The sequence below is a fragment of the Vanessa atalanta genome, chromosome 26, assembly GCF_905147765.1.
Source record: "Vanessa atalanta chromosome 26, ilVanAtal1.2, whole genome shotgun sequence".
Classification (NCBI taxonomy): domain Eukaryota; kingdom Metazoa; phylum Arthropoda; class Insecta; order Lepidoptera; family Nymphalidae; genus Vanessa; species Vanessa atalanta.
Window position 1 is genome coordinate 3,292,559 of NC_061896.1, and position 17,165 is coordinate 3,309,723.

The 17,165-nt window shown below is 33.2% G+C and overlaps 1 protein-coding gene across 5 annotated transcripts; it reads left to right on the plus strand.

Annotated features, from left to right (window-relative positions):
- The first annotated feature begins 561 nt into the window (after nucleotides 1-561).
- LOC125073899 (titin homolog) lies at nucleotides 562-17,136 on the plus strand. Of its 5 annotated transcripts, XM_047684989.1 has the most exons (18): nucleotides 563-912; nucleotides 980-1,189; nucleotides 1,546-1,782; nucleotides 2,040-2,156; nucleotides 3,233-3,355; nucleotides 3,762-3,878; nucleotides 4,016-4,739; nucleotides 5,738-5,831; nucleotides 6,397-6,502; nucleotides 9,298-10,747; nucleotides 10,983-11,042; nucleotides 11,139-11,180; nucleotides 14,729-14,866; nucleotides 14,962-15,083; nucleotides 15,547-15,639; nucleotides 15,727-15,786; nucleotides 15,927-16,092; nucleotides 16,167-17,136. In XM_047684989.1, the coding sequence occupies exons 1-18, from the start codon at nucleotides 880-882 to the stop codon at nucleotides 16,955-16,957; spliced, it is 4,683 nt and encodes a 1,560-aa protein (XP_047540945.1). In that variant the 5' UTR covers nucleotides 563-879; the 3' UTR covers nucleotides 16,958-17,136. The 5 variants fall into 5 exon arrangements, with proteins under 5 accessions (XP_047540943.1, XP_047540944.1, XP_047540947.1 ...); XM_047684990.1 differs by lacking the exon at nucleotides 11,139-11,180; XM_047684987.1 differs by lacking the exons at nucleotides 14,729-14,866; nucleotides 14,962-15,083; nucleotides 15,547-15,639; ... (1 more) ...; nucleotides 15,927-16,092; nucleotides 16,167-17,136 and adding an exon at nucleotides 11,278-12,793 and having other exon boundaries at nucleotides 562-912.
- Nucleotides 17,137-17,165: the final 29 nt, after the last annotated feature.

Genomic DNA, 17,165 nt, shown 5'->3' on the forward strand with positions numbered 1-17,165 from the left:
TATTATACTCGATGTTTATTAGTTTATTTTAATTTCATGCCAAGTATATTATTTTAATTTCGTGCTATGTAAACATAAGGAATAAAAATATATATGGCTCAAGAATCAAGATAGTAGGATAAAAAATTCATATACAGATGATTATTTTCAGCGATGCCAATGTGTGGGGAATTCCCCGAATTGCGGGGAATTGCAAGTCGATTGGGGATTGGTGTGGGGATTGTCACTATGCGGGGAAAACGAGGGGAATTTTATACTTATAAACATAAAACGACAGGTAATTCATTCTTTAACCGTTCTTATGTTCTTATGTTCCGTTCTTATATAAGAAAACAGGGAGGTATTAAAATTTATACCGAAAATAATGTTAAATTGTAACATAAAACTGCATGATTTTTTTCCTTTATTTCTGTGTGGGGAATTTGTGGGGAATTGGGCTTTTTTTCCGAATTTGGGGATTTTCACTTTGATTTTTGGGGAATTAGGTGAATAGGTATTGGCAACCCTGATTATTTTATGTATCTGTTCTCAATAATTCTACTTGGTGATTTCTGTGACTTTTGAAATCATTTCAATTCAAAGATTTCAAAGTTTATTCTGCTTGCAATCTTTTCATAAATAGTTTTATTACTATGGTTACTAAATAATAATTTCTATAGACATTCAGTAGATAGGAAAGAGTATTAGGTACTCTTCGTATCAATTAAAATCTCAAAAAAATTAACTATAAAGTAGTGATCGTATGTGTCTGTCTAGTGTTACATTCACTACGCTTTAGCCTTCTTTGTCATAGTATTCCTAATTGCATTAATTTAAAAAAAAAATGCAAATACCTAGGACGGACTTTTTGGATGATTTTTAGTTGAAAGTCCGTTTAAGATGATGATTACAATTCACGGATTGCCTGTTACTGTAAGTATACGAATAAAATCGATCATAACATACTGAAATTTTTGGTTATAAAATTATTTTGTTTCAGACGAAGTATCAGGATTTAAAAATACTAATAAAACAAGAATGCAATATAAATGACTTCATTCTCGATTGCTTGGTAAATGAAAACGATGGTACAAAAAAAGTTCGTGTTGGCCTTGCAAATGATTCTGAAGGAAATCACATAATAAAATGCCTGAACGGTTATCGGATGTCAGGAAATACACTACGACTCACTCCTGTAGGGAAATCGGCTGTAAGTTATTTTAAGACATAATCATGTGTTGCTTTTTAACTAGATAGCTTTGATTAGTACTATTTTTGTCCAATGTAATTTTTGTTGCCAAATTGACATACATTGATAGTGGCCAAATGTTTGCACTAATTTCGTAGTTAAAGCAAGATTGGAATGAAAAATATATTATTTTTTTAAAATTATTAAATAAAATTTTACAATTACTATATTAATACTGTTATTTTAACATAAATAACTGAATCATTTGATTTTTTTTGTAAATTAATACTTACTCTAAAATTAGAACTAAGGTATATAAGCTTGAAATAGATCTTATAATATTTGCTAACATTATAACATTTTGTAACTTACACCAGCCTACAAATATTCCACAACAAAGCTCATTTGACACAAGGGATAATTACCAAGCCAGAAACGAGTATCCAAGCCAAGGGTTTAATGAGAGGAACAGTAATAGACTAGCCGAAGCTGTTCGGCCTACACCATGGGCCGTTAGTAATCAATGGTCATCTAATCAGCCAGTCCAAACCCAATTACCCAGTAGTTATAGTTATCAACAACAACCACCACTAAATACGTCTTACGGACCACAAGTAAGGGTTATTATTATGGAAATATGTATTTACATATTGCTATATTTAATAAATTATAATTTAAATACTTGTTTTCGAATACATCTATTTTGTTTTCAAATTTAATTTTTTCAAAATATATATTAATAAATATGTTATTAATACTACAAAATAGGCTTGATCTCTTATTTCTGAGTAAACTTATAAATGAATAAGCATTTTGATTTGATATGTCTATAGTGTTTATAATGTCATTTAAAATTTATTGTCTTCTTCAGACAAACCCACCATTGAAGTCTCAATTTGAATCACGAGACACAGTTCCTACTGGCCGTGGGCCTCAAGAAACTCCATCATATGGATATAACCCTAAAAGCAACCTAATTAGCTTAGGGGTGAGTATAAATTAAACTTATATTTATTTATATTGCTTACAACATTTCACTATGGTTTAAATGAGGTTTTTGGCATTTTGAAGGTAAATTGGGCAGTATTACAGTTTTATGGTATTGCTATAAAATAAAGAGCCTTTTCCAAACCAAGATATAGTGAAGATAAACAAATCCTTTTATATATTACTTCAAAAAGTTCTCAACGAATATATATGTCATAAATCAAATCTACTTTTATTTAAGGTCAAAGTTGCAATAGTTAATATTTTGCCGACATTCTAAACACCATTTTGCAATAATCCATAATGGATATCGTAAATTGTTATTCAAGATCTCGAACATTGATATCACATCAATTCAATGGAAAAGTTTATTTTTTATTAGCTCCTCCTGTGATTGGAATAGGCTAGAGCTTGTTTCCTCATTTAATTGTAATATAATATTCTAATTTTCATATACCATAGGTATAGTAGTTATAGCCTAGGTATACAATACTGCACCAATAAACAATGCTTTAGGTGCTAGAGATTGGAGCCAATTACGTCGTTCGTAGCCGAATGACTTAAAAAAAACCAAAAGTACTTTAAAAGTGAATTTATTTTAATTCACAAACTTATTTTACAAATATTAATACTAATTTAATTAGACTACTTCATGCGTTGAGGTTGTAACACAGAATGCTCTCAGAACCAAGTATTATAAAATAATGTTAATACTTTTCTTAATTCTAAAAGACAGAAATTATAAAGAAAGATCGGTGTGGTCCGTTGTTGAGCGGTGTGATGTTGCGCAAGGGTTACTGGTACCGCGCCGTCGTCGGTGGTTTCGGCGAACGCGATGTCCTAATGTACCTCCATAGGTTCGCATACATAACAAGCCCTTGTACATTTGTGTCAACAATAAATATATGTAAGACATATATTTATTGTTGACAAAAATAGCTAGCTTGCTATAATTGTAGGCAGGCACAGTTTTGTTATTTATATTAAAGATTGCAATCTTTCGATCATTCCAATAATGTTTTTAAGGAGTTTTAATAATATTAAATTACATAAGATAAAGAATAAATTATGTTGCAGCCTAAAGAAACATATCATCAAAGGAACATTCCATCTACGTTGAGAGAAGTTCCGGTGGCCAGTCGACCAATCCAGTCCAGCAGATATCCAACTCAGAACTATGAAATGCAGACAGAGAAACCGGTAAGTATTTTATTATTAAATAATTTATTTCTGTTATCAATCATATATTCGTTATATTTGTATTTGTAATATTGAACGTAGTTGTATTATTGAAATTCTGTCTGTATATTGAGATGTGAACATCGAAAATGTAATTATACATTTTTGTTATATTTATTTTGGCGATTTTTGGAACTCATTACGCCATTCTGCTCCAATGCCGTTTTACTGGATATTCATTCCACAATTATCTTATCCATGCAGGTATCTTGACAATATTTTCATTTTCGCCCGAGCATAGGATGAATTTTGGACATAAATGGCACATGAAATATCAGCAGTGCTTATTGGGTCTGAACCTACATTCGTTCATTTACGTGTTCTGGGGTATCTCAGTCATATTTTTAAGTTAACCTTTATTTTTCAGATAACAATAATGAAAGACAACTTCCAAGGCCCCAATCAGTACAACGTAGGTGCTATACATAGCCAAGGATCTGGAAACTATCCGGTGCAGATTCAACCATCGCCCTGGGCCTCACAGGTATTTGCAAATGCTGCAGACAAAAAAAATCTTAAACATTTAACTTTTCTTTCTCTCTTTGAATAATTATTAATCTGTATTTTTAATAGCTTGACCAAATAAATATTAAATTTTTGATACTTTTTAAATATTTTTAGCAGCAACAGAAGCAATTCGAAAAACCTTCAACGGTTGCATATGAGAAAAAGTTATATGATGATAGGAAGTATCCCCAAGTAAATCAAATCAAGTCCATACCAGAGGTGCCGTCCAAATCAGAAGACCCCTACAAAGGATATGATAAGAGCAGGCAATTTTCGCCGCCACGGAGGCCTTATGGCAGAGACACGGCACCAGAAAGACGAATTTCACCTTCAGATAGAGACATTTCACACCCAAGCAGGAATATATTGCCCAGTCGTAGATCGCCAGGAAGAAGAATTTCCCCTCCAGGCAGACAACCTATCTACCCGGATAGGCGTTCGCCTGGCCGAAGGGCTTCACCGGGAAGACGTAGTTCGCCACCAAATCGAGCTATGCATTCTAGCAGAGACATATCGCCAAGTGAAAGGCGAATTTCACCATCTGCTAGACATATTGTTCCAACTGGAAGGCCAGTGTCACCTGATAGGAGACTGTCACCTAGCAGGCGAATTTCGCCGTCCGGCAGATCTATTATGGTCATAGAACGGCAGATTTCACCGCATGGTAGACGATTTTCACCAACCGGCAGACAACCTCCCCAAATCAGACAAGTGTCTCCAGGCAGAAAAATGTCTCCTATAAGAAAGCATTCGCCATCTCATAGAAGGATCTCTCCGCAAGTTAAAAAAGAAGAGTATGCGCGTGGAAGAAGAGTCTCCCCACCTGCACATTCACCTAGTAAGTTACTTTCTTATTTGCCGCTTTAACATTTTGAGAATATGTAGATTTTTATTTCTATGTCATACTTAGGCGGCATAGACAAACGACACGATATTGAGTATCGATGATAGCGGTAGAATATCTGATAAGTGGGTGTCAAGTGAGTAAGTGACACCAAGTCAATGTTAACTCTTAATTCAATATTCTACCGGCACAAGGATATAACTTCTTAGCTCGCAAGGCTTGTGGTGCATTGGTGATGTGTCAGCTTCGGGCGATGTTGGCCATTTATATACTATCAAGTAGTCCATTTGCTCGTATTTTCATATATCTATTAAAAGTTAATCTAATTCTACATATTTTTACAAGCCTTAAAGTAGAAGACCTTTTTTTTCGTTAGTATTCCCTAAGATCTTTGTTTGTAGCTTCAGCTGTATGGTTATGTGCATTTTGACGGTATTGTGTTGTATTGTAACGCCTTTATTAGTAGAGGTATTCTGTAAGATGAAACACAACTCAGCTCAATACAAGAGCGTGAAATGTGAGATTATGATATGTGGCATTTATTAGAATAATTATGAAGTTTACAGGACACACGTATCAGAATGGTGAATTCTGACTTATAACGATAAAAAAGTGAGAAAATATAACGAAGCTTAAGATATGATTTAATTGACTATTTTAAGTTCTGACTAATGGTATCTGATACTATTATTATTTTATAAGTGATAGTTTTTTGTTTCTATTATAATCCGTTAGTCGCTCTCTTTACTTCTCATAGTTCTATTTTTTTATGATTTAGGAAGGCGGACAAGCAAATTGGCTACCTGATGGTAAGTGGTCACCACTGCCAATAGACTATGGCGCTGTAAGAAATATTAACCATTCCTTACATCGCCAATTTACCACCAACCTTGGAATAATATATTTTTTATTCAATTTTAATAATGTGTCCTATTTTATTTTTTATAATAATAGCGTTCATTTCCATAATAAATATGTTATTAATTGAACAGTGGACCGGCGAGTTGCAAGTCGTCCGTCTCCAAGCCGAGTCGTTCCGAGAGGTATAGCGTCTCACAGACAAGAGTCTCCACGGAGGCAAGGAAGGTGGGAACTGCAGGACATTTGCTTTTTTTCAAACGCATTAGATTTACCTAAGCATTAGCAGTCTGTAATTTCCCACTGCTGGGCTAAAGGTCTCCTCTCCCTTTGAGGAGAAGGTTTGGAGCATATTCCACCACGCTGCTCCAATGCGGGTCGGCGGAATACACATGTGGCAGAGTTTCGTTGAAATTAGACACATGCAGGTTTCCTCACGATGTTTTCCTTCACCGCCGAGCACGAGATGAATTATAAACACAAATTAAGCACATGAAAATTCAGTGGTGCCTGCCTGGGTTTGAACCCGAAATCATCGGTTAAGATGCACGCGTTCTAACCACTGGGCCATCTCGGCTCATTTACCCAAGATCATTAATTACACAACATTACTTTGACTTTTTTATATAATTTCAAGTAAATACAAATAGATGTCCCAAAGTCCAATGATAATATTGAACTGGGATGGCCTATGTCAAATTTATAGGTACCGTTCTTTACCCTGCGTTCATTTGCCAGTCGTCTGTTATAAATAAAATAAATGTATTTAAACTATGAATTATATTCCACGAAGGTACTCACCGCCACATCTCCACACCGATAAGACTCAGGACTACCAAGAGGATCGTCGAGCGAGTAACATCAAGAGCGTCAGACCAGCATACGAGCCTCAAACACAAGTAAGACTAAGTTATTAAGGACAACTTAACCACATCAGATATAACAATTAACTATAAAGTTAAACTAAATTTAATATTTCAGAGTTTGATTGTGATTATTCGGTAGTGGGGATTAAGTTAAGTTAAGGGACATTGGGACAAGTGTGGTGTAATTAGTTTGTTTTATGTGAATTAAAGTAATTGCAGACGAAGAATTAAATGTTAAAATTAAGTCAAATAGTTACCGATGATTCCAATGAATGCAGCATCTTAACATCTACCCAGAATATGAGCTAGTAAAATATTACAATTATGTTACTTCAGTCAAGAAAAAATGATTAATAAACGAAAATTGGAATTATATGATAAAGATACGAGGAAAAGCTGATGTTTTCGAAGAATGTGGTTGAAAATATCTCTCAAGCTATGTTTATTAGTTTGTCGTTTTAGGATATTTCTATTAAAATTATCTAAAGAACAAGGAACTTAGAGTCGATGAAGATTGTCTATGGATTACTGTTTATGGAATATTTATGAATATGCATAATGCAAATATTGTATTTATTTTATGAGTAATATATGTTATATTACTTGAAAATAAAATGCTAATAAAAATATAAAGCTCACTGGGAAAAGAGGGTTTCATTTGGTGATTTTTTCAGAATAGTTTTCAATTTTAGTAAAGTTCCGAATATATGGAATATTTAAATCAATGATAATTTTTGAGTAAATGAAAAACGACACAAGTAGAAATGTTTGATGTATGTAACGAAACTATGAAATGTAACGAAAAGTTTGTTTTGGGAAAATGTCCTAGGAAATATAGAATTTTTAATTTTAAATAAATTGGCTCGACATCACAATGGCAAGGTGGTAAATAATAGTTTAATAATGAGTTATTAGCAAAATATACAGAAATAATATTTTGAAATGGATGGTGAAGGAATAGTTCTCATTTCACAGTAAATGAAACAATTCAAGAGGTTTTAAATTATATAAAAAATTGCAAAACGCTTGCATCGCTGCCATTTTATTGAGAATTCGGTGACCATGGATTTTATAACAATGTAGGAAATTGAAATTATAAAGACTGGAAGTGATACAATTTCAAACAATGATGGTTGATTGTACAATTTGGGATTATACAATCTGCTTGAAGAAATTTCTCAACAAACAAATGAGTAACAATTAGCATTTCAAGACTTTTGTCGTGAATTTCTTTGATGATGGTGACGAACAAACCAGGGACACTTAAAATCGACACCGAACTAGCCCACTGTTAGTCGTAGAAGACCCGCTAGTCACTACTTTGTTGTTTTGTTTAGTTTTGTAGTTAGACATAGTTAAGGTAAAGCATTTTCTCATTATGTGCTTAACAATCTCACCGGATCCGTACTTAATTAGATGGCATTTTGAATCTCTTGCTTAAGTAGCAGAACGGGAACTTCTCGATGATACACAAAGATGATCTATGGCGAATGACAATGGCATTGTGACTACATAACTTTCGTCGTGGTACTTCTGGTATATCTTATTAGGTGCAGCTTTAAGAACATCGAATCGATTCAACAGGTAATCATAATTATTAATGGAAATTTCATTTAAGACCACGTATTTTACGTTAAAAGTTAATAACGACACAATCAATGAATTTTCTATTTTTTTTTTATAAATTTACGAAGACCTTATAATTGATAATTGAATATAAAACCATAATAGAAGAACTTGGACTAGATCTTTTTATAAACGACTTAGATTCGAGAAAATATGAATATATTTTTTAATTCTGTTGATGAGTTCATATTTGACTAGATCAGAATCCACAAAACAAAAATTGGGCATTTTGTGTTAAGTATTTCTCGATAAAGAATCTAGGTGTAATAAACACTTGTATAGTGGCGGAGGATCAAGGCACCAGCAAATGTACATATCCCCAAGAATATTTTGCATTAAGCTATTCCATGTGATGTAAATGAGAAAAGTGCAAACATATTATGATTATTCAGATTACCGATTTTCCTTTATTTCGGTAGATGGTTTTTAAATAAAATTTTGGGAGTGTAATAGATTACTGTGCCTCAAAGAAAACATACGACATTTTATCATTGAAATATGATAATTTGATTAGACATCACAAGAACGAGTATAAAAGAAAAAAAATAATTAAATCAATTTGACAAATTGAACTCCGAAGCTATGCTTATTTAAGAACAACAGGTTCATTGTAGCTGATACTATTGAAGACCACCTAAATTAGCAGTTTAAATTTCCTAATACTAAGATATTACGTAAAGTCGATGAACTACGCAAGACGATTAAGTAAGGGCTGTGTTTACTCACTTCATTTTGTCATTGTTTTGAAAAAGGTGTTATTCGAAGCGGAAATAGTAAGTATGGTAAAAGGTATTAAGGATAGAGAAGAAGATATCAAACAAATTAATGAACATTTTTTTAAAATTAATTGGCTGTTCAAGAAAAAATACCTAACTGACTATAGCTTGTGCCTGTAATATTGTAATGCAGAAAAAAAACTCGGAAAACCTTACTAAAATAAACGGAATACACGAACAAGACAGCAGAACAGACCTCGTACATCAATTAAAAATATAGTTTGCTAGGTTTTGAGGTTACAGTTTTTCTGATAAAAAGAGTGTTTGTTATTTACATTTTTTTAATAAAATGAATATACGTTTTACCATATCTGTTTCTTATCTTTTTGAAATGATAAAAATAATATAATATTGATGCTATACATATTTAAAAATGTATAATAGGACTATCATTTTCGTGTTTGCATATTACATTTCAATTTACAGGCGTCAGATGAAGCTATATACTCAGGTGGTTACCGTCACAACGTCCGCGAGGACGTACAATATCCTGTATCAAGACAAGATTGGCAAGATAGGGAAAAGGCGTTTCCACCTAAGAATATCATAGAAGATAGAAGAGATGTATCAAGACTTCAAAAGTTTGATATACAACGAGCTTCGGATCAACAAAGACCAATAGAACAGGAATCGAAGAGGTCCAGGTCTCGTACTTCAAGATCTCCAAGGCGCGAAAGATCGCCATTGCGGGATCGTTACAAACGCCATTCACCATCCCCCCGCTCTCCTCGGCGATCTTGGGCCCTTGAGAAACGACGAAGCCCTGAAGCCCGCGACCCACCACCACCCCCTGTTTGGCCAGGACAAGATGCAAGAGAAGACTACTCGCATCAAAATAGATCGATAATTCATGACCGTCAAATTGAAAAACATGTTCCCGTCTGGGAACCTAGAGAAAAAAAACGCGATGACTACCAACCCGCTGACAACAGAAGGGATTTTGAAGAAGAAATCAGAATTCGAAAAGAGGTTGGAAAATGGAAACCCCTTCCTCTGTCGAGTCCTCCGGAGTCATCATCTCGATTAGAGGACAAGAATCGCATGCAAAAGGAATATACGAGGAAAGACTTTGAAGGTCATCGCGATTATATCCGTGAAGGCGAAATTCGCAAACCTCATTCCGACAGGGTGGATAAAGCATATCAACGGCAGGACCGTGAAGTTACCCGTTATAAATCCGACCATGAACGAAAAGATGACATACCACGCAAAAGAGAAGAATACTCTGGTCGCATAGAAGAAAAGAAAAAGGAAATATTAGAAAAGCAAGAGCAACTGCAAAAGGAGATCGATGAAGTTTACAAAAGAGCCGTGGATTTTACAAAGAAAGCTGTGATGTACAGGAAAGGTGAACACAAAAAAGAAGGTTACAATAGTGATAGACGTCGTGATGAAGATCATGTTCCTAACGACTATGAACGTTATAAACAAGATTCTTATGATGAAAGACGCAATCGTGATGATCTAAGTAAAGAATATTCTAAGGAAATATTTTCAAGGACTGATGAGGTGAAGAGCTTAAGCGAAAACATTGCACAAAAACCGCGTTTCGAAATCGACGTCGCACAAAAAAGACACGCGTTAAGCCCAACGATCAAAGCAAAGAGGAGTAAAGCAATAGACGAAATCTCCGAAAAGATTTTATGTAAATATGGCAGTGCCTTGCCCAACGAGATTAAGAAACGGGTTCAAAGTGAACTTAAATGGACACTGGGACGGAAACTTCATGAACTATTTGGGGATAAGGACGTTTCTTTTATAGAAATGGTAATTAAGTTTAACGCAAAACACACTCAGAGGGATGAAGAAAATATTTTTGATGAAGTAGTATCTAGCTTGCCTAGTCACTATAGAAATATGAAACGAGTTGCTCAAGGTAAGAATAAGAATGGTTCCGACTTTCATATTCTAATTGTTTATATTCTAGGCAATTTTATTAAAACGTTCTCATATTAAAGCATTTTAAACCATAGTATAATAATATATGCATACATTTTTTAAAAATGGAATGTTAATTAAACTTGGTATCCTGTCCTATTTTAAGAACATGATTAATGTAAAAGTAAATCACATCTAAAATATAAATAATAATAAATATAATTAACTTGCAGATGATTCTGATGTTTCTGCAAAACATTCTAGGCGATCAACTGAACCGAACTTTATTAAAGGTAAGACTCTACCACTTCTAATATTACTTAGCTGTATTCGCTTTCATTAACTAAGAGTATTCATGATAAAAAAATGTGACTTTTTGACTTTCACAGATCAACATGAACCTAGTCCGCCTAGATTACACGGACAACAAAGTAAGTAGCATTAATTTAATTGTATATTTTTTTAATTATATTATAGCTTGACCTTGTTTGAAGTATGGAAACGTATAGTCAACATTTCTATTATTAGTTCCAGATTGGAATGTTGGTATGATGTCAGTTGATGTTGCAAATCCAGGGATTTTCATGAACTCTTCTCTTATGGTGCCCTTTCCCGCTCAGTATCAATTCGTGCCGACTTACCAGGAAGCGCCTCAACCGATTTTCGAAGAAAATAAAAAGGAGGGTTACAGTTTATATTTGTGTAAAGATGATTTTCAGCCAATAGTAGAGTACGAGACGGATAAATTAAAGGACTTTTTAATCCAACAACTAATAAAGGTCACGGAAACTTGTGAGGGCTGGGCTCCCGACTTCACTCTTAATAAACAGAACAGCACTTACCGAAACGAAGTAATCACTCGCGATGAACGGTCGAAGGATTGGCTTCTAAGTTTAGATTTTAGTGATTTCACCGAATTTAATGTTCTCGTATATACAACTGAGGAGTTGTGGTATGAGCGAGCGGCTATCTGGTTGCCAGGTCATTCCAGGTGTAGGAATATAGAACCATTATCAAAACTCAAGCTACAAAATAAAAAGTTGGAGGGCGTTAATATAGGTAAGTGGAAGTTTGTCAAAAAGATTGTCACCGATAAAGGTACACGCGTGTACGTAGACATGCCGCCATCTTCTGCCCGTGCTTTAGAAAAACACAAGATGATGTTGAGCTACGAACTCCAGAAAGTAAACGTATTCCTTAAAGCGGTTGCTATAGATAAAGACGCTTTCGATGCGGGTCTGAATGAATCATCATTAAAAGTTCTTCCTTTATCGGCTAACTGTCCTATGCCATCGCTGGGCCACGATCCGAATATTGTTAAAATTGCAGCTAAAGGTAATAAGCCATTGTCCTTAATAACAGCAAGAAAAATTAAAGATCTCATAATATTTCGATTATTTAAGTACCATCAGCTTGAGGGTAAAAGTAGGACAGATTTTGTTAAATATGGTTTTTGTCAACCAGGATATCTTGGTATTTTACCAGAAAATGAAGAATCAAGAAAGTGGATCTCTTCCATTGATTTAGGGAAGATTAACCGTCAGCTTTTGGTAGTCATAGGAGCGGACGAAAATAAGACCATATATTTTAAAATGAATATTTTCATACCTAGAGATTATGCTGTTAACACGGCTCTTGTATATGAACGTTTACGACATAGTAATCAAGGTGTTAAAGGAGTTAATTTCAGTTTGTGGAAGAATCAAAAAATCGTTAAGAGTAACGCGAAAGTTATATTTCAAGTTGATATGGATTTGGAATCCGTTGAAACAATTTCTAAAATGAATTATCAATTAGACTACGTAGCGGATGGTCACGACATCAAGTGTGTGACGGTAGATGCTGAATTTTCTAGGTCTAAAATAGAAGAAATGATTGCTAAATACAGAGCTGAAATGACTGATACGTATGATGTAGAAAATATGGAATTAGCATCTTCTGATTCAGAAGATGAAGTTATTTGTCTTGATTAATTTTCGGTATTAGTACTACGTACTAGTACGAACTTTTTTTCTCTTTATCCTGTGCATTTCCTATTAATGTTAAATAATAAAGGATTTATTTGGTGAACATTTTGTTGTTTTTTTATTTTGTTATTCGTAAATTTAAATAATTTTTTACAAAAAGTTTAACTACTGATATTAGATATTGATTTAAAATGCCGTAATCGTCGACATACATCGAAAGGTATGTAAATACAGTTATTACATTTTTAATTTTGAAAATTCAAAGATTTCTATGTTTCAAAATTTTTCAGTTCTTCGGTTGTCGATGAGTCGGAAAGAGTTTCAGGACAAGTATGACTGAACACAAAGTTGAAATTTTTCTTATGCGGTGATGAATACGAAGTTTTCAAGAGTTCTTCGTATATTCTTCAGTGGTAAGAATTTTTGTTTTAATCCTTTAACTTTTTTGGTATTCCAATATTGAAGAAAGCAAATCCATCATGTACATAAAAAAAATGCAGTTCATCAGCTGTCAACATCACGTAGGTCTTTTTTTAGTTCCGACGGGTTCGATATAGTCTGCAGTATCAGCATTACTTTCAATGTTGTAAGTATCTGACTGGGTTGTTTTCCTAGGGTTTTGTTTCGTCAAGATTGACGTTTGCTTTGTTTTATTTTACAGCTTATAGAAAATTACTTATCTTCCTAAAATTTTATAAGTCTTGCTTAGCTTCTTCCATGTTATGTTCCTTGGCTTGTTAATGATTATCTTTGCTAGTCATCTGCATGATTGATACCCCTAAATTGATTATTTTTAAACTGTCTTTTCAAAAAGTAGTATTCTATTTCAATGGCAATATTCTTTGGTATCATTCAAATGACCATAATTTAAGTCAAAACAATGTCTTAATCAGATCTGATTGTGTTTGCAGTATTAACACAATCATTTCTCATCTCGACTGCATTACAAATAAATATTATTTTGACTCAATATTTGCTATGAGTTTCTAATCAACTAACAAATTGTTTGTCATGAGTACCAATTGGAATCACTTTCTCCTTTGAGTTTTTATATTCCTTAACTTTGACCATAGCGCTTTCAATTTGATCATACATTAGTTTTATATTATACTAACTTCAGTTCCTTTGGCTTGGTCTTTGTTTGTATTGACATTGGATCAGAAGATGTTTCGATCTTCTACCAAATTCGTTCTATCGTTTCCAGGATTGAAATCATCTTTAGGGTATAAGTTACCAAACGCAAAAAAATACTCTGAAGTTTCTGCGCACCTCCTTATTGTTTATATTAAGTATCACTTAAACTTTGTAATGCTGAGTCGGTTTTTGTGGACTTGTTTTGGTTCAATTTGAAATCTACTAAACATCGGAATTTCAGATTTTGTCGGTCAATTCTCATGCTCTCTATTCTATAAGTATGGTATCATTCAGTGATTCAAATATTACTTCTATGTTATTAAAAACAGTGGATCGTTTAATACAATATACTTATAAGTTGTAGTTTATACAGGAGAAGATTGTATAAACCTTCCTCTACATGTTTGGATGTGTGATTCATTATAAAAATGCAAGGAAAAGCAAAACTTGGCCTCTGAAGCGAAGGCCTCCTTTTAGAGTTTATTCCACTACTTTACTCAAATGTGTATACGTGTGGCAGAATTTCGTCCAATACATATAGACAGGTGTTTTGGCGATGTTTTCATTCAGCGCTTGGCAGGAGAAGAATTATAAACACGGTAACGGCAATCTAGATTCCACGTGTTTTATCTACTGGGTAGTCCCCAATTTTCAAGAGTCCCTCGATCTACTCCCGCTCGGGAAAGCGTTCTCTTCTTTAAAGAAAGTTTAGTTAAATGAAAAACTATTCATCGTTACTTTTTAAAAACTAATTTTAAACATTTAAAAATTATGTTATTATTTGTGAATTTTTCTAAATTTTAATTAATAGAAATATAATTGCATGATCTAATTATCTTCATATCAATTAATTATTTATGTACTAATTATTATTCCAGAACGTCCTGTTAGTTGCCGTGAATCATTGAAGCCGAAAATGAATACAGTTTCTGAGATAAAACGTTCGGTGGAAGTTACTCAAAAATCGCCTGAAACAAAACCTTTGAAACAAAAAACAGCTGAAAAAGAAGTAAAAGGTGAGAATATACTATTACTACTACATATAATTTACTTAAATTTAAATGAATTCGGTTAAATTATTATATTTAATATACTTTGTATCCCGTACCAGAGAAAAAGCTAGAACTCGACGTTGAAACTGAAGAACCTGAAAAACAAGATGGCGGCCAATTTGAATTGAATGGGCTGATGACCAGAGTCTTGGAAGAAGAATTGCAGACTATTATGATTGAGGTATGAGTTATAATTACATTGTAAAAGTTTAACATGTATCCCTTATACGTTGATTGTGAATTACGTAGGAGTTTTCTGAATCCTTTCTGTTTTTTTAAGCAATAGTAGTTGGAAATTTTATCTTGGTGACTATTGATATGAAATAATCTGTCCCAATATGTTCTGAATTGTGTATCGACAACCCGAACATACCCGCGCAAGAAACTTGTAGATACAGGGAATATAGAAAGAAACATGCTGTTTTAAACATACCTCGTACCTTAACTTTTATTTTTCATATTCGTTATCGTTTCGTTGTCAATTCTGAATCAGCCCTCATCTAGTTTGACAAGTAAACAGATTCAATCAAAAAAAATTTATTACAAGTGACTCGTAGTTAAAGAATAAAATTAAAACACAAAATAAATTCAAATGAATTGAATAATTTGTGACTCTTAGTTATTTTATGTAAATTTTTCGTCAGGTCTGGCAAGCGCTGCCTGATGATCCACCTACAGAAGCAGAACGATTTGTTGCGGAAAGTCTTCGTAACGAAGCCAGCGACGAAATAAGAAATGTATGACTTTCGTATTAAAATATAATTACCACCATTTTTATAAATTTTCTCCCAAACTGTTATAATCAATTTATAAACTTTTTACAGGCTCTTGGACTCAATGTTACCAAAAGATTACTTAACGTCTATAATCCTCTTTTTGTCAAGGTAAGTTCCATACAATTGTCTATAAATACGTATGTAAAACGAATTGCATTTATTCGATTTTATTTAAAAAATAAAACTTTAGAACGTGTTTTCTTTTTCATATATTAGTATTTAAAAATAAGTATTTTTGTTAATCGCAGATTTGTTTCTCTTGCCGACCTGAGAGCGGTTGCCTCACAAAATTTCTGGATGAATACAAGATAAAGGGTTTCAAACGCATTCATAAAGAGACCAATACATTTGCTGCGCGACTTACCTCGATAACAGACTTTGACAATATCTGTTCTGCCAAAGATATCCGCTGTGGTGAGTATACGAGAACATAATCTAAAAATTAGTTAAATTAAAAATTTAAAAAACATTATTTAATTTTGTTCCAGGAAGCGCGAGAATAACTGTATCATCATGTTATAGATTCCTACAATGTCCTAAGCAACTCAATACAATATTTGCAAACAATGATGAAGAAGTTGGAACTGAAAAAGATGAGAAAGATACAAATGAAATAGAGGATGATGAGAAAGAAGCAGTCACGCCTAAAGAAAAAATAATTCTTGAATCAAATACCCGAGAAGAAAAACTAATTATAGTACCTAAAGAGAAAGAGCGAAAAAATAAAATGGTAGCAATCGAAACTACGGAAACAACTCATGCACAAAAAAATGTATTATCTGAAAAAGTCAAACCAATAGAAAATATAATCCAGAAAAAATCAGTTGTAACAAAATCGCGTACTTCCGAAAATAATCCTAAAATCGAAGAACCCAAAAAGACGAATAAAATGAAAAGTCCTATAGGTAAACCTAATATTTCTGGAAATAAAATTAAAATCGAAGAAAACAATACAATAAAAAGTCCAAGTACAAAACCTAATACTTCTAAAAAGAAACCTAAAGTCGATGAACCGAAAGAAAACAATAAAATCAAAAGGCCTCTAGCCAAACCGGTACAGAAGACTGTTTCAAAAGAATCTTCCAGAGATAAAATTTTGAGCAAACCCTTAAAAGCAACTGCTTTAAAACAAAATATTATTATTAATGAAGATGATTTAACTGATTTTGAAATTGACACTGAATTTGATGAAGATGATGAAATGAATGATGAAGAAATACTAGCTCTCATATCTGGTGGTGTTATTGTTGACGAATGCATTGGTTCCGACGATGAATAACATTTCTTTTTAAAATCAAATTGCTGAATTATTAATTTTGTGTAAAAAGAATTAAAATATTGTTTCAGGATGTAATTAATTATTACAAGATACACTTTTAACCTAAGAAATAGGATAAATAGGAATTAGGTCATTTGTTTTTAAACTACATGTTTATAAATAAAATGTGATGTACTGAGTATGACTTTTTTTACTACGATTTCTAGTT

Coding starts and splice junctions, on each gene's coding strand:
- LOC125073899 (XM_047684987.1), top strand. CDS start 880: ATGATGATTACAATTCACGGATTGCCTGTTACT. Junction 2,157..3,232: donor GCAACCTAATTAGCTTAGGG/GTGAGTATAAAT, acceptor ATTATGTTGCAG/CCTAAAGAAACATATCATCA. Junction 6,503..9,297: donor CATACGAGCCTCAAACACAA/GTAAGACTAAGT, acceptor TTCAATTTACAG/GCGTCAGATGAAGCTATATA.